The sequence below is a fragment of the Watersipora subatra genome, chromosome 11 (assembly GCF_963576615.1).
Source record: "Watersipora subatra chromosome 11, tzWatSuba1.1, whole genome shotgun sequence".
In the NCBI taxonomy this organism is placed as follows: domain Eukaryota; kingdom Metazoa; phylum Bryozoa; class Gymnolaemata; order Cheilostomatida; family Watersiporidae; genus Watersipora; species Watersipora subatra.
Window position 1 is genome coordinate 16200975 of NC_088718.1, and position 21363 is coordinate 16222337.

The 21363-nt window shown below is 36.6% G+C and overlaps 2 protein-coding genes across 3 annotated transcripts in view; both read right to left on the reverse strand.

Moving 5' to 3' along the window:
- Positions 1 to 7098: 7098 nt before the first annotated feature.
- On the reverse strand, positions 7099 to 8433 carry LOC137407858 (tetra-peptide repeat homeobox protein 1-like; the record flags this gene model as incomplete). Its single annotated transcript, XM_068094239.1, has 2 exons — positions 7099 to 7782; positions 8347 to 8433. Coding segments are annotated over 2 exons (771 nt in total), but the record flags the coding sequence as incomplete, so codon positions are not given.
- Positions 8434 to 8701: 268 nt separating this feature from the next.
- Positions 8702 to 21363, reverse strand: part of LOC137408403 (F-box only protein 42-like) — a 41693-nt gene continuing 29031 nt past the window's right edge. For both annotated transcript variants that reach the window (XM_068094919.1, XM_068094918.1), the window contains 6 exons: positions 21169 to 21225; positions 20937 to 21056; positions 19938 to 20053; positions 10512 to 10668; positions 10152 to 10317; positions 8702 to 9319 (listed from right to left, as the gene is read on the reverse strand). In XM_068094919.1, coding sequence (XP_067951020.1) covers positions 9192 to 9319; positions 10152 to 10317; positions 10512 to 10668; positions 19938 to 20053; positions 20937 to 21056; positions 21169 to 21225 — 744 coding nt within the window. In that variant the 3' untranslated portion in view covers positions 8702 to 9191. The remainder of the gene's footprint in view (positions 9320 to 10151; positions 10318 to 10511; positions 10669 to 19937; positions 20054 to 20936; positions 21057 to 21168; positions 21226 to 21363) is intronic.

The window sequence follows — 21363 nt, forward strand, 5'->3', positions numbered from 1 at the left end:
ATCCATCGTTTCTGGCGCAAATGAGGCGAAGGTATGATGGTGTAAGATAGGCAGTCTGGCGCAGGGCGCAGAGGAAACTGGTGGCTAATGACTTCAAGCATCCGAGTCAAGTTGAGAGGCACAGAAGCCATTAAAGCATAATTATACGCCTTTTAATAACAACTCATTTTATCAACAGCTTAGCTAATTTTATGCTCCGTAATTTTCTCGCCAGAGCAGAGATATGCACATTGTTCAATGATGATTGGTTTTAAAATCAATGATTCATAAAATATACAGTGTTTGCTTAATTTTTTGTTGAATCATATAACAGAAAAATTCACAAACGATAGCAATTACGTATTTCGAACTTTTGTTATAGTATTACTACTACAAGGTATTTTCTATCGGCAATTTTGATGTTTGTCTGTCATTAAATTATTGATCTATAGCTTCTAAAGAGATGTTTTTCTCTACTACGTAACGTTTTCTTGGCTGCACTTTATAGCATCCACACACTTCGTGATGAAATGGACTTATACATCGTCCCACTTGAAATATGGCAAAGTAATAGTTCCCGGAGCACCAACTATTTCACCACCATTTGGATACTTCTGATCCAGGTATTTCTTTGTTTTGAAGACTTTTCTCACCATCACCCGATGTAGACATCACTCTCCTATTTCTTACGATGTTGATATTTGTTTATTCCTTTTCAATGTACTTTCCCCTCCCCAATGTACTTACCCCTCCCCAGTGTACTTACCCCTCCCCAATGTACTTACCCCTCACCAATGTATTTATCAACTCGGGTATGTGTAGATATCTTACAATATCCTAGCATTTGTTTACCACGCTCTCTGCTCCTTGTTCGCAGTCACCAAATGAATTTTTTCTGTTTGTCATTATTGTTATTCATATCCTGGCAATCGAGTGTGCCATGAGAGATCATCAGGAGTTCTAACAATGCAGAGAGAATAACAATACGCACCACATTCTAACATAATTCTAGCTTTGTGGAGTGGCAAAGCTGCATGTCACGAGTTTGAACTCCACACGATGCAATCTTTTCTCCAACCTTCAACTGTGATTTCGGACAGACAGACAGACATGGCTCTTATTATAGTAAACATGACAAGCTGTAGTGCTGTAAGTATGTAAGACATGAAGACACCGACACTCAGTGTCGGTGCTGCCCCCATTGCTGGCTTTGTTTCCTCCAAGGAAATATCCGCCTCATTCTCTGCCAATTATGTAATCATTCTGGCAATTTATTGCTATTATTATGTTATTATTTTTATTTGTTAATCTTTCATGTATTGACATATTTTACTGTTTAGAAGAAAATGTCATGTAGCACGGATAGTGAATTCTAAAGTAAGAATAATAATGGTATTATGAAGTAAATTTAATAACATTCAGCCTTTGTAAGTTACAAAAATTGTAATTCTTGTTAGATCGCAAATTTACAAAAAAGCAAGTTTCAAAACTTTTGCACAACGTCAGCACTAAGCCTGGTGATGCCTCAGATGTTTTTCATTTTCAATCAAATAACCTGCTGGCTGGTGTTTAAGTGGCTGCTTTTCAGAAACCAGGCAAAGTTTTTAAACTAAATAGTTTTAGCCACCTGGTGGAAGGCCTGAAGCATATACATGTAAGTGTGAAGTTTGGGAGAAATTGAATGAAAAATATGAGAACCCTTAAACCTTGAAAGCCTCAACTTTTTTATGAAGTAACAGGCACATGAGCGAGTAACAGGCACACGAGCGAGTAACAGGCACACGAGCGAGTAACAGGCACATGAGCGATGACAAAAATGAAAGTTATTAATAAAAATACTGTGATTGTATATGACGCTATGTGTCTCATCTTTTACAAGAGAATTTCGCCCTGCTGCCTGGTCAGCATTATTTTATTATTATTACTAATTGTAATTATCTTATTATTATCATCGGTAAATCAATAAATCTTAATCACAAATTTTTATTGCGCCATAAATTTAAGCAATAATGTTGTAATCTTTTAATCTTTTTGTTGTGTATTATTATTATTATTATTGATGGGTGGATGAGTGATGGGATCTGCCCAGCAACCAGGCATATCATTCGGATATCAGAGTAGACACGAATCATGGACAACAAAAGGTTGTCAAGTTGATTGGAGCATATGGCTAGTAGTAGATTGATGTGTGACACGTGTTAACGACAGCATACCATAAATTAATGACAGCGACCAGTGTAAACGCGAATCTGCCGGATGCACAAAAATAAAATCAAAAGTCAATATGTTTGTTTATTTGTTGTGATAAATAGAAAGAATGTAATTATAATTGATTGTCATGTTGTTGATTATACAGTATAGCTCTATCGCTGAGTATACAGAGTAGCTCTATTACTGAGTATACTGAGTGGCTCTATTGCTGAATATACAAAGTAGCTCTATTGTTAAGTATACAAAGTAGCTCTATTGTTGAATATACTGAGTAGCTTTACTGCTTGGCAGAGAATGAACTAATTCAGTAACAATCAACTAGAAATATTATTTCCAAGGTGAACTAATTATTAATTTAAGCCGGAAACTGATAACCTAAACCAAAAGTATTGTAGAAAGTAGCGTTTGCTCTATTGAATTTACAACATCAAGTATAACATGCTGATATAAACTCACTCTCACCTGAGAAAAAGCCGTTGATGATGACTTTTCACAGGAATGATATTTACTTTTTTTTAATAGTTTTTTCTAATTTGATAATAACTAGCCAACTTATAAAACTGTTTCTCAAATTATTATATTTATATGATTGCCTTTTCAAAAATCTTTCTTTAGTATCCAAGAGCAGAAGTTAGTATAGCGATTTACAATGAAAGCAGACAACTTCTTACTATTGAAATAAAATTGGATAAACTGCTAATAAAATAAAAATAATGCCCTATAAAAATAATAAACCTATTTACAATAGGTTTATTTTTAATAAATACAACTTTTTTATGCTTTTTTTAATCTAGTTCCAGTCTGCAGGCCAGGGATTCAATATTTCAAGTTGATGCGAAAAATTGTCAATCATGTACTACTAATTCTTGTTGCTTAACCTTTAACCTTGCTTGGTTTAGTAGTTTAGTAGTTTTAGTAGTCTAGTAGTTTAGTAGTTTTATAAAATATAAACAAGTCCAACAAAAATGCTGCCTCGAGTCAATAAGAGAGACAAAACCGTCTTTGATTTACCAAGTGGTAATGTTTTTAATAAGGTGCAAGTTTGAAGATGATGTCAGTAATGTTGAAAATATCTCTTCTTTCGCACTTGAAAAACTAAAATTTGTATTAAAGATTCATTTGGGCAAAAGATAGTTTTTTATATAAATTATTTGAAATATATTGTAAAACTTATTATACAGACAATTATGAAAAGCTGTGTTGAAGAATTGTGAAAGACCAGCTATGATATACACAGTATTTGCTTAAAGGTTGACTTGCAACAAAATTCACATTACAGTTATTTGGTATCAAAAGATTCACCATGTCTTACTCTGTTGTGTTGTAAGTGCCAAATGTGTGGAAAAGTGATTACAAGCTCTTAAAAGCTCAAAAACGAAAAGCCGCCATAGACTGGAATCTCTTTATTTCTCTGACGTAGCCATGAAATTTATTTATTGTCTTGTCACGGATGTTCTCACGTGAATTGAAAGGCCAATAAAAAGCTCGATATAAAGCTTATCGTAGCACTAGTTTATGACAAACACTTCAGGTTTTACCGAAGACCCCGTATCAAATATAGATGCTCACTACTTTACAGTTTTGTTTCGGCCTGGTCTAATTGGTAAGTCGTAATCTGATCATGTGACCCAATACTTCGCAAATAATTTTTGCAGCACTTTTCGATTATCACAGATGACCAACAGGCTCGTCATGATTATCAGACAATGATATGTACTCCTTCGAGGTAAGGCTAAAAAATTAAATGAATTTTCACGGCAAGTTATAAGATATCACTGCTAAAAGGGACAGTATTTACAATGACGATAAAACAGACGCGTAAGAACAATAGACATGGTTTTATTGAATGCGTGAAGGATATTTGTGAAAATACTTCGACAAATAAGGTTGCATAAAAGTGTAAACAGAAACCATTTTTCACAATTACGTCACATTTGAGCCGTTTTGGAAAGAGAATCCAAACTACGGCGGTCTCGTGTGGCTGCGATTAACTGTTCGTTTTTGAGTTTTTAAGAGCTTGTAATCACATTCCCACATATTTGGCACCTACAACGCAACAGAGTAAGACATGGTGAATCTTTTGATATCAAATAACTGTAATGTGAATTTTGTTGCAAGTCAACCTTTAACGGTGGCAAGTTGGACTGTGGTTTCAGCTTTTACATATAAACCATTGTGAGTGAAAAGAAGCTCTCACTACACTAGTGCTGAACCCCCTACTATTGAAGAGAGTCTCACATCCCCGCTGTTTAGATTGAAACAAAAAGGCTCAAAACATAATAAAACAAACATATTCAGAATATATGTAAACAATATATTACATGTATTTGAAAGTCATACTAAGAAGTATCTAATGTTGTCACATAGCAACATATAAACAACAACTCACTTTATGGTCTTATACTGTTACCTGTCACTTCTCTGCATCTGATTGAAATGGTGTTCCTTGTGGCTGAGTGAGATGTGTGGATTATTTCCAGGATTGATGGTGTTATGATACATATTTTTGATATGTAGAAGAGATGAAAACTTGTATTCATATAGGCAAGTTGTTATGACAGTTATGACAACAAATACATTTTCTTCATATTCATGATTAATAATTGCAGGCCTGCGAACAGCAGCTCACATCCCTTAGCGCTGCTCGCACCTCTTAGCACTGCCTGCACCCCTTAGCGCTGCTCGCACCCCTTAACGCTGCTCGCACCCCTTAGCGCTGCTCGCACCCCTTAGCGCTGCTCGCACCCCTTAGCGCTACTCGCCCCCCTTAGCGCTGCTCACACTCCTTAGCGCTGCGCGCACCGCTTAGCGCTGCTCACACTCCTTAGCGCTGCTCGCACCCCTTAGCGCTGCTCGCTCCCCTTAGCGCTGCTCACACTCCTTAGCGCTGCTCGCCCCCTTAGCGCTGCTCACCCCCCCTTAGCGCTGCTCGAAGCCCAAATCGAGAAGCTTTGCTCTACTCTTTCCATGACTTAAGGTACTTTCTGAGCCGATTTCTATAAGCTCTGACAGATGGCTAATTATCTTTTAGTCGCAAAAAACAATCCTGGACAGATCTTACGCTCTCGTCAGTGTCACTTACAAACTATTATATAATAATTTAATTTTTTTGAACGATCCTGAAGAATTGTTCTAGAGCCTCAGCTTTTGCCTGACGTCTCAAATAGCCCCCAAGAAAAAGGGTAAATATTGAGTTGCTAGCTTCATAGGTTTTACGTCGTGTTGTGTAATTTCAATACTCGAGTTTAAAAGTAATAAAGATTTCAGAGTGCAAGTGTGAGAGGAGACGAGGAATTGAATATTCAATTCTATGGCTCGTCTCCACCTCGAATGAAATATTCCACTTAGAGATGCATCTCAAGTGCCATTTCTATCTGGCCTCCAATCACCAAGAGTGTCAATTAATTAATGCCGGGCTCTCTTACAATAATTATTTGTAAACATTTTGACATTCCATCTAATCAATTGCTTTATAAATTTTCTATGTAAACTCTGGAAGGTTAGCCTCGGTTTGAAAATATAGCCTTTAGTGTGAAAATATTAAATTGTTTGAGGTAATAGTGAATTAGGTCATGAGCCTACTTTATACCGAGCTTAACATCACAACTAGTGAGTATGTGAACCACTTTTACAAGTAAGGAACATAATTAGTGCTACGGTTATGCACTTCAATTACTGCATAAGTTGTGCCAAGCACCTGTCAAAGTTTGGCTCGCGCAACCTGTTTGTTCAGATACTGCAATATAAGCTGTTGGCGCATATAATCTCAACCCTAAGGAGGCAATAGCAGCTAAAGTGTTAACACAGACAACTGTGCAATCACTCATCTCGATGGGAAGATGGGTTAAGGGTCATTCTGAAAAGAAATCTGACTCCACATGTATCAATTAGCATAAAAATGGAGTATTTTATTGTTGATAGCTTGCGGACGGATCGAAATCAATCTATTGTGACTATTGCTGAACCTTTGTGCGCTCGTGTTGATCCGCCTCTTGAAGCCGCAAGTGTGTAAGTGTGGCCAGCCTCGTGTCACCCGGCCACATCAAACACTTAATAGATATAATAGTTTGGAATGTTGGCACCCTTATCTACAAACCTTGCTTAATGGCGTCCTTCTCAATTTCTAGAGCTCCATCGGTTGTTTGAAGTGCAATCTTTGAATGCGCTTTGAAAGTTGTGATTTTATTTATGGCATTGTAGTAAACTTAACTTATTTAAAATTTCAACACCAACAATTAAATTTTTTGTGAGCATTGGAAGGAAATATATGTCAACAATACTTTACTAGAAAATGCAGCTATGCTCCAATGTGATGCATTGATCACAGAAACTTTTAAATTTGTCTTTAAAACTCCTGTCAGTTACTATACACATGTTTTGAAATTCGCCATTACTATGTCGCGTAGTGGATATAGAGGAGCTTTTGACAAGCGCTGGCAAATGTCTATTGGCGCTGTATAAATGTGGTTTAAAATTGCTTATAAGTATATTGTTTTGTAGATATAGAGGAGTTGTGACAAGAGCTGGCAAGTGCCCGTTAGCGCTGAATCACCATATCAGGCATAAGATCAGAAATGAAAACACAAAATGTGCAGTTTAGATGGAAGATAAAAAGGTGACATGCAGATTGTCTGATAGCCGTACAGTGTAAATAGTCAACAAAAACAGGAATATTAATACAAACAGGGACCATAGCGCGTGCCACACTGCCCTTTGTTGATTTCATTAATTCGTTACTCTCCTCTATTTATTCCAAACAAAAAGTTAATCATTGCTAATTATTCAGGAGGAAGTGGTTTTTCATTAAGGATAGTAAACATGAGGTAAGATGACCTAGATAAGTAAGACGACCTAGATAGACAAAATACTTTCCCTCTGCTGAGCTTTAAATATAACTGAGCTTAAATATTACTCACAGGATATGGTCATAGGTATGGTCATAGGTATGGGCATAGGTACAGGCATAGGTATGGTCATAGGTATGGGCATAGATATGGGCATAGACATGGGCATAGGTATGGTCATAGGTATGGGCATAGGTATGGTCATAGATATGGGCATAGCCTTGGGCATAGGTATGGGCATAGGTACAGGCATAGGTATGGTCATAGGTATTGTCATAGATATGGTCATAGGTATGGGCATAGATATGGGCATAGGTATGGGCATATATATGGGCATATATGTGGGCATAGGTATGGGCATCGATATGGGCATAGACATGGGCATAGGTATGGTCATAGGTATGAGCATAGATATGGGCATAGGTAAGGTCATAGATATGGGCATAGACATGGGTATAGGCATGGTAATAGGTATGGGCATAGATATGGGCATAGACATGGGCTTAGGTGTGGTCATAGGTATGGGCATAGATATGGGCATATATATGGGCATAGGTATGGTCATAGATATGGGCATAGACATGGGCATAGGTGTAGGTATGGGCATAGGTGTAGGTATGGGCATAGGTGTAGGTATGGGCGTAGATATGGGCATAGGTATGGGCATAGACATGGGCATAGGTATGGTCATAGGTATGGGCATAGGTATCGGCATAGACATGGGCATAGTAATCAGCTCGATTGCAAACTCATTGCCAAAAAACGATTACTGGATTATGAGTACAATAGCTTTTGATCATCGTCCATAGAATGGATGGTTCCGTTTATACAACCTTCCGTCCTTCAGCAAGGACTTTTACTGCGTATCAGCAATATCTTCTGTCTGCTATTCTGTGGGAAGGCGTTAGCTATGGTTGTATCTACGCCTAGTTTGTCAATGTCTAGTTTGACGTTTTTCTAATATTCCGTGCTCTTTGGGAGATTTTCATTGGTTGCTCGGACTTGCTCATTGCTTGCTGTTCTCATGTTTATCCAGGTAGGCGCATGATGTAACCATACAGACACAGTCTTCTCTGGGTGACTTACTGTTTATTGGTTTTTGTTTGGTTTTATTGTATATTTTTGTAGGCTGATATTTTTTGGCCATCAACCATCGATCGCGTTTCCTAGCATTCACCTGTAAAATCTGCAAATATTTTTAGGTATTCTTGGTGGCAGCCCATGTCTGGCAGCTGCATAGAGAAATACTAGATGAGTACACATTGAAAGCTATTATTTTGATATCCATATCTAGCCTTCCGTCTTCTGCTACATGTTCGGTTTTCTCCACTTGTGGCACACACTTGTATTCATTGCTAAAAGTGATGGTGCTAAGGCTATCTAAAAGACCAACATTTTGTTAACAATTATTTTAATATTTAAGATTTGCGGGATATCCGAGATAAGCCTTAGATACATCTGTTCTTATCTCTTTATGCATACATTCTCAGGCTGAAAATTAAGAAAGTGAGAATACTAAGGCTAAACCTTTCTTATTTGCTTCTTGAATTTAACGATATCCGCGCTATTTACAACTTGCCAATTTAGAATACACCCACAGCTCGCATTAGTCTTTTAAACAGTGGAAACATGTCTAGCTATCATACTGCAGATATTGTAGGTAGGATAGCCCACAGGCTTATTTTTTATTCAAGATAGCATCTAGAGGAGGTGACACCAGTAATATCTGTAACATCTACGGTTGACATCACATGCAGGTAGTCTGTGGTTTTCAACTAAAAGCTCTCACTATAAAAAACTGTATTAAAGGAAAATTATTAGTGTCAGATGTGACCAAACCTTGCATGCTTATCTAGAGAGAAATCTTAAAGCATCCAGGGCATGACAACTTCTAACTCCACATATGGCCATGGTAGTTATTTATCTGGATTACACATGGCAAGACAAAGTAATTTATTACATAAAATGTTTATGGCAGGCTTATGACTACTCTATCACTAGTATGATAACTGTGGTATGATACACAAAACTCTATAGCATAATTGCATATTATAAATAGAGGCATACTCGATGTCTATGTGTCTATGGGTTAGCTAGGTGTATAGGCATTGTTTATGAAGCCATGAAGCTAGACAAGATTTGAGCAAATATTCACGGCTAGACGAGGTGTCCGTGTATTGAAAAGAGAGAAGTATTGAGAGCCTGGAGGGAGCTGGAGGGTGCCCGGTGAACCCCTTGTTCTATGCCTGGATGAACCCCTCCAAAGAGAATCAGCTCCTCTTTACCTGCAAGGGACACAATTACCAAGACCTGTTATCAAGGTATGTCTTTTAAATATCAATCACAATTTCACAAATCAAGACTGAGCATATAGTGGTGCGCAAAATAAACATCTGAACCCCGTTTATTTTGTTTTCATTTCAGTTTTTGTTATTTAAATTTGTTCAATAAACAAATTGAAATAACAAATGTCTTAAACAGAGTTATAATTTGTTATTTGTTAATATCCCATCAAAAACTGCGTAAGATGCATCAAAATAATATGAGATACAGTTTCTTGAACCAATGTAATAAAAATAATTGGATTACATATCAAGTTTCATGTGATAATTTTTTGTTTCTAAAATCTAGTCTTGTAGGCATTGTATTACTTGAAGTAAGCAAATATAAATGCATGTGGTGTGATCAGCATGTGGTGTGATCAGCATGTGGTGTGATCAGCATGTGGTGTGATCAGCATGTGGTGTGATCAGCATGTGGTGTGATCAGCATGTGGTGTGATCAGCATGTGGTGTGATCAGCATGTGGTGTGATCAGCATGTGGTGTGATCAGCATGTGGTGTGATCAGCATGTGGTGTGATCAGCATGTGGTGTGATCAGCATGTGGTGTGATCAGCATGTGGTGTGATCAGCATGTGGTGTGATCATATTTGCACCATTTTACAGGTGTTTGGCTTACACAATTGAAATGAGGACAAAATGATGATTAATTTATGACTACTAACTTAATTCGCAATGGGTAACAATGTTATAAAGGATAATTTGGTTTACCGACAAAACGATCCAGTTTATTTCACCACCACTATTGGTGGATTGTCTCTCTTAAGGGTACAAACCTTCAGTGAGGGTGTAAAAGAATGTTTCTTCGGCTACCTCTCCATAGACATCGACAAGGTTTGAGACATTCCAGCTAACACACCCATCGATAGCGGTTGAGATGTCAAGTGAATGAAGAAACATGGGCTGTTTTAGCAAAGTTTCCTTTTCTGGCTCCTTGTCTCTCTGCAAGTAGCGAACATTTGATCAGATTAGCTCCGAAATATTAGACAATTATTGTAAGAGTTCTAATAAGCCAGTTCATTTTATTTCTTTTGACTAAACGACGTGCACAATTGCTCCTGCAAACCAACAAACATACATGATTCCAGATTCTACTGGAAATCTGCTCCAATGGATCAGCAAGCATTCAACCAAACCTGAGACTGATGACTTCGGAGTCGTCTCTCAAATTTTTCCAACATTTCTAATTGTTTTTGCCGACGTTGTTGGTGATTGCGGGCGAGGCTGCCGACTGAGATGTTTGACCTACTTCTTACGTCCTCGTCATCACTTGAACTGCTGCTGTAGTTGACCCTAAAAGTATTGTCATAATGACTGCAGGTCTAGAGACAAGTACTGTCATAATGACTGCAGGTCTATAGACAAGTACTGTCATAATGACTGCAGGTCTATAGACAAGTACTGTCATAATGATTGCAGGTCTATAGACAAGTACTGTCATAATGACTGCAGGTCTATAGACAAGTACTGTCATAGTGACTGCAGGTCTAGAGACAAGTACAGTCATAATGACAGCAGGTCTATAGACAAGTACTGTCATAATGACTGCAGGTCTATAGACAAGTACTGTCATAATGACTGCATGTCTAGAGACAAGTACTGTCATAATGACTGCAGGTCTAGAGACAAGTACTGTCATAATGACTGCAGGTCTAGAGACAAGTACTGTCATAATGATTGCAGGTCTATAGACAAGTACTTTCATAATGACTACGTAACATACCTCCCCATGCTATCAGATGGCCTTCAAAGGTAACCACAGGTCTTTGTAAAATCTCACCACTATTCCAGAGATAGGAGCATTTCATCTTTTGATGAAGCACAATATATTATTTATAGATTTGCTTGGTGAGGTGGAATCTCAGCACAATGTAATGACCCAAAAATGGTATTTGAAAAATATATATAACAATGTTTTTGATTTTACCATCGGTTGGAATGATTATTTAATGGTATTAGGTAAAGCCATGATCTATGCAGATTTCCGGTTTTCATTGCTTTGGTATCAACCTTTACATAAGACAGTCGCTGAGGTTCAATGATTGGTATGCTAGCTAATGATCAGTAGGTCGGTCGTTCGAATCACAGAAGGACCAGGAGGTGGTATTAGGAAAAGCATCCAGCCACAATTGCTCCTAGGATCATCAATCCTTATACCAATACTAATACAAGATCTGGCTGGTAGCAGTCATGTGATCTCACAATAAATGGGAATGCTCATAAAGGCGAAAGCACCAAGCTGTGTGTCACATGCTCACACCATTTTTGTGAGCAGAAGATGCTAATAAAAGCCTCAATGCTATTTTGTGGTGCCCTTCCTATCTATCAACAGCAAATCAAGTTTCTTAATAAATAGCACACCAAAAACCTATCAGTTTCTATAACAGATCACCTGTCACCTTACAGGCTTGATTTACCTTAAACACCGTTCTAAGTAAATTGCTGTTAATGTTTTCCAAAGTTAGTTATATAACCAAAGCATACAGGTTGCCTTATAAAACTGCATAGTCCCAGAAACATCGTCTAACAAAACTGCATATCCCTAGAAACATAACCTTACAAAACTGCATAGCCCTAGCATAGCCCTAGAAACATTGTCTTACAAAACTGCATAGCCCTAGAAACATTGTCTTATAAAACTGCATAGCCCTAGAAACATTGTCTTATAAAACTGCATAGCCCTAGAAACATTGTCTTACAAAACTGCATAGCCCTAGAAACATTGTAGACTAAGTTTATAACATCAGGTTCATAAATCAATCGCAGCCGGGATTGAATCCATGGCCTTGAAATCGAAGATTGTTAACCTAGTCATCACGCCACCTGCCACTTTTCACGATTCAACTGTGTTAATATCTTATCATGAATACTAATTTAGATGTGCAGACTTGTCTCCACCTGACACTCTAGTGAGTATTTTACCAACAACTACATGAGTTACAATATTGATTTAGAATGAGCTTTTTGTGTGTATTAACTATAATTGATAAGAATGATAAAGCGCCTGCAATGACACTATAGTTATGTTTAAACTGTCTCCATTGAGTGTAAAATAGTATCTTGAGAAGTTTGGTTCCTTCAAAAGCTGGAAAGCATTTTTTTAACCAGGTAAATATGGTACGACGTTACACCATTGAATTTCTATGCAAGTTATTTAGACCAATCACTGTTGGTAATCATTCAGCTTGTCTGTAATTAAAATTAAGACAATAAGGATAATCCTAAACATTTTCTCTCTTACCATTGGTCATTTGTCAGTGGTCATTTGTCATTGGTCATTTGTCAGTGGTCATTTGTCATTGGTCATTTGTCAGTGGTCATTTTAAATAATAACTACTGATTTCTGCTTTATAAGCCTTCGTAATTTGTGAATGAGAAATAATTTACATAGATTCGATTTGTTGAAATGAGTGGTTCTCATTGGACAAGTTACAGTTTTCCTCGTAATTCCTCCTATCTGAATTCAGCTTCCTTTGAGATTTGTTTAAGGTGACTCCCAGATTCGTAGGAAATAAAAAGCGACTTTTTAATCAATATCAAATTGTCACAATTGATAAAATGTTACAATAGCAGTTGTTTTAATTGTGTTAATTTTTGTTTCCTGACAAAATTCTATACATGCAATTAATGACACTCTAACCCTGTTGGCCGCCATGCTGCTTGAACACTTGACATTCTGTTTATTAGACTGACACTCTAACCATGTTTGATATATATCGCTTGATATATATCATCGATATATATCGCCGATAGATATGATATTTTTAGGTCAAAAATATCGATATTTTTGAAAAATATCCATTTATCATTCCGTTTTTACCTTACAACTATTGCTAACAGCCCAAAAATGCCAAATAATACCTAAAATCATCAAATACTTGCATATGGGCTTGCATTAGGCTTACCCAACACAGACAAACAAAGACAGCCAGACCAAGTAGGTAACATTGGCTAGACCAATTAATTAGTGTTTGAGTTGAGAAGAGTTTTTCAGATCTAAATTGTGTTCCTTCATCCCAGTACTATTTCCCTAACCTGATTATCTCATCTCATGTTAAACTGTTATATTTTATTGCCTTATTGGAAGACCAGCCTGCTGAAAACACTTTGAACTTCATAATCCATGATTTTTAATTGAACAATCTGACACCCAAAAACATAATTGTAAGCACATTACACTGACTCACTGATATGACGGAGTAACTCATCTCATCATTTTCTGTAAAAATCTTTCAATGAAAAGTTTCAAAGGATTCTGGCTCAGTATAAAATCTATAAATATGATGATATAACTCTGATTGCTAGTGTTGAGTGTGTGTTTTCATCATGTGGACTGGTTCACAGCAAACTGAGAAATTGTCTCGGTGGGGTGAAGGCTGGCAAGCTGGTACAGTGAAACTCGGCTAACTCAGCTAACTCGACCTTCACGGGACCGAGAGAAAGTGTTTGAGTTATCAGAGCGTTCAAGTTATGAGAACACTGTCACAAGTGCATGTATTATTGTATTTATCAGTACATATACAAACTATATATAAATCAAAAGCATTGATTGCTTGTTGCAAGTTAAGGGACCTCTCATGTAATGTTTTAACAATTTTTATCAAAAAGTATAAATATTTTCCTTTTATTATTTGAGATTCGTTTGTTTGTTTTAGGTGATGTGACTGCCAGGACGTTTTCAGATTAAAATAGGCAAAACCTGATTGCGGTTGAAACTCTCAGAAAAAAAGATATACTTTTCTTTTGATCGTTTTAACATAAACCAGTTTTGCTGATTTTTCTTAATGTTTATCTGAAGGTTACCTCGCTTCTCCTTGCATGCGGAGGGCTACCCCAAGCGGATGTTTGGTAAAATTTGATTTTTTGTAAACCTTTGGAAAAGTCGTTAACGAAAATATTTTGCCGATAGTGTTAATAATGACGCCTAAGAACCACTAAAGGTTGTTGTTTATCTCTATGGCTTGAAATAAAGTGATATTCTAAAGCAATAACAACCGTCTCGGTAGCCGTTGGACAAAAAAACTGTTCGAGTTAACGATGTTGAGGTCAAGTTATCTGAAGCAATTTATCATTGCGTGGGAACAGACCAAACAAAACCGTTCGAGTTAACCAAGTGTTCGAAATATCCGAGGGCGAGTTATCCGAGTTTCACTGTATTTGTTTACAAATACCCAAACTAGACAAGAGTAGGACATTAAAGCATGCTTGGACTATCATAGTGTGTATTTACTATTTGCACTATTTCGTTTGCCATTTTTCCATTATTATGCCATTATTTCCAATCCAATGTTTGACGAACATTTTCATATTTATAAATATTATTATTATACTAGGCCTACAATAAATCGAGTGTTTGGTATTAAACATTGCTGACTGGTCCCATACAACCTATAAAATACATCAATCACAATGTAAACACCATACAAATTCAACCTAGCTTCAAACTTTTTTCGAAAAGGTAATTTGTTTCAAAAATATCATAAATATCAATAAATATCATGATATATATCAGTAATATGATATTTTTAAAAATATCGATATTTTTGCCAACCCTGGGAAGAAGATTGTGGGAGATTTAGACAGGAATTTGAGAAACGGGTTTGATGTATTGTGTAAGGGATGTAATTACAATGAAATTCTTGATGGGCTAGAAGTATAATGCGATATGAATATAGAGAACTGATAGGTAGTATGGATGATGATTTGAAAAGAGGTGTTGTGTGGGTGGGGCGAGGTTTTTGTGAATGGTCCTTATCATGCGTTTTTGAAGTGTTTTTAAATTTGTAAGATGGGTGGGAGGTGCATTGCCCCATGCCTCAATGCAATATGAAGGTTTAGAATTAACCATGGAATTGTATAATAAAAGCAGAGGGTATGTGGGGTGAGTGTTCAGATGTGCGGTAGAGTAAGCCTGATAAGGGTCTCAGTTTTTTAGTAAATATTCGATGTGTTTTTTCCAAGTGAGATTAGAATCAATGAAAATGCCTAAGAATTTAGTGTGATCTGTCTGACAAATTGGTTTGTTGAAAATGAAAAAGTGATGAGTGTTCGCTAGATGAAATTTATTTTGGTTTTTTTTTAGTAACATGAAATTAGTTTTATCAACATTTAAGGTGAGTTTGTTAGAAGTGCACCAGTTTTGAATAGCGAGAAGTTCATTATTTAAACAATCTATGAGCTCGTTGATGTTAGAGGATTCGAAAAAGAGATTAGTGTCATAGAGTGTCATATTTGCATAGAGCAAAGGTGTGAAAAAGTTGGTGACATGTGTTAAATCATTAATTTAAATTAAAAAGAGTTGGACCAAGGATGGAACCTTGAGGTACATCACATGTTAAATCTAGTATGGAAGATAAAGTGTTACCGATAATAGTGTGTTGTTTGCGTTCGGTTAGATAGCTTTTGATCCAGTAAATTGCGGTGATGTCAAAATTAAGATTGTGGAGTTTTGAATACAGTATGTTATAATCTATTGTGTCAAAGGCTTTACTAAAATCTAGAAAGATGCCAAGAACACATTTACCATCGTTTAAGGATTTTAAAACATTATTAGTCAATTTAATTAGTGCATCCTTGGTGCTGCGCTTTTTCCTAAAACCATATTGCCCGCTTTCTCCTAAAACCATATTGCCCATCGTTAAGCAGTAAATTACCCTCAAGGTATTCCATAATCTGTTTATTTACAGCTTTTTCAATTATCTTACTTAGCACTGGTAGCAAACTAATGGGTCTGCACTTAGAGCAAACTTTATTTGAGCCTTTTTTAAACAAGGGTTTTACTTTAGTTACCCTTGGACACTTATGTATTTGCCTCATCTAACTTTCGCGTTTTCGCGGAGTCATCCTCTCGCGAAAATTTCATTAGCGAAACTAAACTATCATAATGAACGAGCGAAAACGCGAAATTAAATAGCTTTGGTCATAGAGTCCAACCTATACACAAAAAGGGAAACAAACAAATACCAAACAATTATAGACCTATTTCCCTCACTAGCATAGTGTGCAAGCTTTTAGAACACATAGTTTCCTCATATTTGCATAAGATTTTTGAGGGTAACATTTTTGTAGACAGTCAACATGGTTTTCGACCTCATAGGTCTTGCGAGACTCAATTAGCTCATACTGTTGGACACCTTTCACACCTATATGATCAAAAACAAACAACTGATGTTGTAATATTAGACTTTTCTAAAGCATTTGACACGGTTAATCATCGTAAACTGATCTTTAAACTATCACATATTGGTATTAACGATGTCTTGCTTTCCTGGATATCTGACTTTCTTAGCGATCGACATCAATTTGTTGAAATCGAGGGTCAGAGGTCTAACACAAAACTAGTCAGTTCAGGTGTGCCACAGGGCTCAGTTTTGGGCCCTTTGCTTTTTCTGATATATATCAATGATTTACCATCTTGTCTTCAATCACAGTGTCGTCTTTTTGCCGATGATGCACTACTGTATAACACGAGTGACAAATTAACGCTTTTAAAACAAGACCTTTCTGCATTAGAGGCTTGGGCTTCTAAGTGGCAAATGAAATTTAATGTTGACCAGTGCACATTCTTACAAATTGGTAAAAACATTAATAGCCACCCTGGATATACTTTCTGTGGACAAAATCTAAATAAAGTGTTTTCTTTTCCTTATCTCGGATTACAACTACAAGCAGATCTAAAATGGAATGAACACATAGACAAATAACAACTAAGTCTACACAGAAGTTGGCAATGATCAGAAGGGTGCTAAAATCTGCAGAAACCCCTACAAAAAAGATTGCCTATTTTTCTTTAGTAAGGCCAACACTAGAATATGCCTAACAAATCTGGGATCCCTATCAAAATAAACATGTCAAACAGCATGAAAAGTTGCAAAATAAAGCACTACGATTTATTTTTAACATTAAGGGCCAGATAAGTTTTACAAAATTATGAGAAGATACAAGTGTTGAGTCCTTACAGGAGAGAAGAAGAGAGGGTAGGCATAAACTGTTTGTAAGATGTGCTGCCGAGGGCATAGAACCACCATTCAAATGCGAAAACATAGGATACAATACCCGCCAAAAGTCAAACACCTATACTCCATATATAAGAACTAATGTATTCTATCAGTCCTTTTGGCCCCGTACACTAAGAGAGTTAAGATCCTGATAAGATGAATCCTTAGGACAGAATAAAATAAATGTATGTAAAAAAATATATATGTATATATAAATAAATAGAAAAACACAATATAATTTTTAAAAAATATCTTATTTTGAAACCACTTATTAGTGTAAACACACTGTGTTCCCACGCCCCTTACGCACCTGCTGTGCGGTCTAAGTGGGAAAATATAAGAATAATAATAAATAATTAATATTCACAATAAAATCGTCATACGTATTAGAAATGCAGGCATTTTTCGTGTGTGGTTGACTCATTGGGCGTTTTCTGCTAAAGCTCATTATCATTTCTGCTAATACACCAATTGAGCAGCATGGCAAAGCAAATTACGATAACAGGTTTTTTTGGAAAAGCCAAGACAAATGAGGAAGATGATGATATTAGTTTAGTCACTGAATTTTTAACTGATGATGATGAAAGTCTGGTAGGGAAAGTCATAAAATTTAATAATTATTATTGTAGTGATGAATTTTATTACCAACCAAAAACAATAACAACCCGGAGCCATGGCCACCGCGTGCTATAAACACTTGAGATCTCACATTGGTACCGCATCAGTCACGGCGGGAGGGACCTTGACGTCATTGATAGTCCAAGAAACAAATGGCAGCAAGCGATCAAATTGCATTATCGATCTCGTCAACAGATTTCTACCTGCAGTTTACAAATACAAACTAGCCGCAAATTGAAAACAATTTTGTAACAGTGAACTGGACTGAATCTAATTATGTTTGTTCCACTGCATTTATTTTCGCATCACTATATTTTCGCACTCATCAGAGCTGCGAAATTAAGTTGCAGCGAAATTTTACTCTGTATGCCACTCAGGAAACTAAATACAGTCAAATGGTAACTTGCCCAAGGATAGCTCGAACACATTGGTTAACTCGAACGGTTTCTTTGGTCCGTTCCCACGTAATGATAAATTGCTATAGATAACTCGACCTCAACTCTGTTAACTCGAACAGTTTTTTGCCCAACGGCTACCAAGACGGTTGTTATCGCTTTAGAAAATCACTTTATTCCAAGTCATAGAGGTAAACCTCAACTTTTTGTAAATCATAGGCGTCGTTATTACCACCGTCGGGAAAATAATTTTGTTAACGACTTTTCTAAATGTTTGGTGAATTTTGATTTTTACCAAACATCCGCTTAGCGATCGCCTTTCGGAAGCATGGAAAAGTGAGGTGACCTTCGCATAAACTTCAAGAAAAATCGGCAAAATTGATCTCGGTTAAAACGCTCAAAAGAAAAAGATGTCTTTTCTTCTGAGCATTTCAACAACGATCAAGTTTTGCCAATTTTAATCTAAAAAATGTCCTGGCAATAACATCACCTCAAACAACAAAACAATCTCAAGTGATAGAAAAATCTCCTACACTTTTTGATAAAAACGTTTTAAACTTTACATTAGAAGCATTTAATTTGAAACAAGCCATTTATGCTTTTGATTTCTATTATAGTTTGTATATATACATGTATCTACTAATAAATATATAAATACATGCACTTGTGACAGTGTTCTCATAACTTGAACGCTCTGATAACTCGAACACTTTCGCTCGGTCCCGTCAAGTTCGAGTTATCCATGTTTGACTGTACTAGCGAAATATAAGTGTCCTAGGGTATTTTCATTTTACTTGCTACTTGAGAAGTTGTTAAGCTGGAGTTTAAAATTTTAATTATTAGCAATAGCTTCTGCAGCATCATTAACTAATTTTGATGGAATGTTATCAAATCCGGTTGCTTTGGCTGGATTAACTTTTTTAGAAGCTTGGTTACATCATTTACGCCGACTTGCGATAATTTGAATGTTAAACTTTTTGTTGATATCCTTTGTGTTAGCTCTACTGGATTATGATTAAACTTTTCAAAATTTTTTGCCAGGGATGAACCAATAGAAGTAAAATAGTTGTTAAAGGTGTTGGCTGTAGCAATCTCTGTAGTCAGTTCTTTTTGATGATGATCATTTAGTTTTGCCAATCCTATTTTTTAAAATTTGCCCGAGGTGTTTCCGCCCAGAAGCATTTTTTATTCGAGATTCAAAATAGTTTGATTTGGCATTGCGGAGCTCCATGATTATTTGATTCCTTAAGTTTTTGTATCGAATTTTTAACTTTGAGTTAAGTGGTGAGTTGAGTGTTTGAGAGTAGAGGTAGTCTCGCTTTAAAATAAGCTTGTATATACGGGAATTGCTTCCTTGATTCCCATAAAGTGTTTTATCTTACCATAAAAGACAGCACTATGTACGTCTCACTTTCAGTTGTTTACAGAGAGTATCCACTTTTAATTCAGTGTTTGTTGCAGGCAAGGAAATTCACAAAAACTCGCAAAAAGCTTTCTGAAGATAGCGATAGGATTTCAAGAAGAACGTTGTGAATTTCATGTGAATTCCTACCTGCTTGTCAGATCTTCAGAAAGGTTTTGATATGACCTTCTCTCACTGATCCTGCGAAGCACTTCTGGTTGGACAGGAAGTGATGTCTTGCTCAGCACAACCAGAAAGTCTCCAACCTGCCAGGCAGTGTCAAGCAATAGGAGATGTTATCTAACTGGCATATGTAGCTGAGCTCCTAGTACAACTAATAGATATGTTTAGAAATGAGTCCATATGCTATGACATGTTATATAGACTATTCAACATTAGCTTGAGTTAGAAATGCAATTTTATTTCACACACAACTTAAACGCAACTTAAATTTAGGATCGATGTCAAAGTGTAAACGCAAGAGAAATTTGAGGTATTCACTTATTGTTAACATATATTAACCTTGTTAACTTATGTTGAAGTATTATGAATTAGAATACAATTAGGAGTCAGAGCCAATGCAAAAGTGTCATGGCAGGTGCTACTTATATAATTCCCATAGTTTCATCACCAACACGGCGGGTTTAATAAAGAATGTGTAACACTTGCCACAGTATTACTACTAATTGACAATGTATTGTATCACATCTCTCACACAAAACACCAAGATTAATTAAACTGCCTTAAGGCCATCTCACCATCTCCCTGAGTCACTTCCAGGGGAATTCCAGGTACACGAGCTGTCAAAAAACCTACTATGCAGGAGTGCAACGCCTTTTAAACCGCGATTAAGTTTTGTCAATTTCAATCTTGAAACATCCTGGCAGTCAGATAACCTTAAGCATCAAAAACAATCGTAAATAATAGGTAAATACTGATACTTTCTGATGACATGCTCCAATGAGTCTACAACTTCACATTATGTTGATAAACACGTGTGATTTAAGACCCCTTTTGTCATCCTGTAGTAAGTATTGAACCAGTGACATCCTGTTCAGTGTTCAAATTGCTTACCTCTACACCATGGCTGCTGCAAACATGTAGCAGCACTCAGTGATTACTAAATGAAACCAGCAGTCTAGTACATACCTTGCACACAGGGTGACACCACAGCGGGGGCGGACAACTGTTCTCTGTATTTTCCACGACCAGCTCTGTCCACATAGCTATATTTCTGTTTATATTCAACAGCCAGCAATCGGTGAACTTCTAAAAACACACACACAGATTCAAAACATTTTACGGCTGATGTGAAAACGTTAAAGAAATGCGCCGATAGATGCAAGTTCTATCGATAACATGAGGTTAGTCAATAACTTACCATATTAGGGCCACCGCAGCCACCCAACAGCACAGCTTGATTCGAGTTAGTAGAACACTGCAAAAAAATAGGGTGTATGGCTGTGGCATTACTTGGAAATATGTTAAAAAATCACCCGCTTTATCAATATTCCGACATCTTTAGAAATAACCAACTATATATACAAATACATCGCCCAACTTTGCCTTTTAAAAG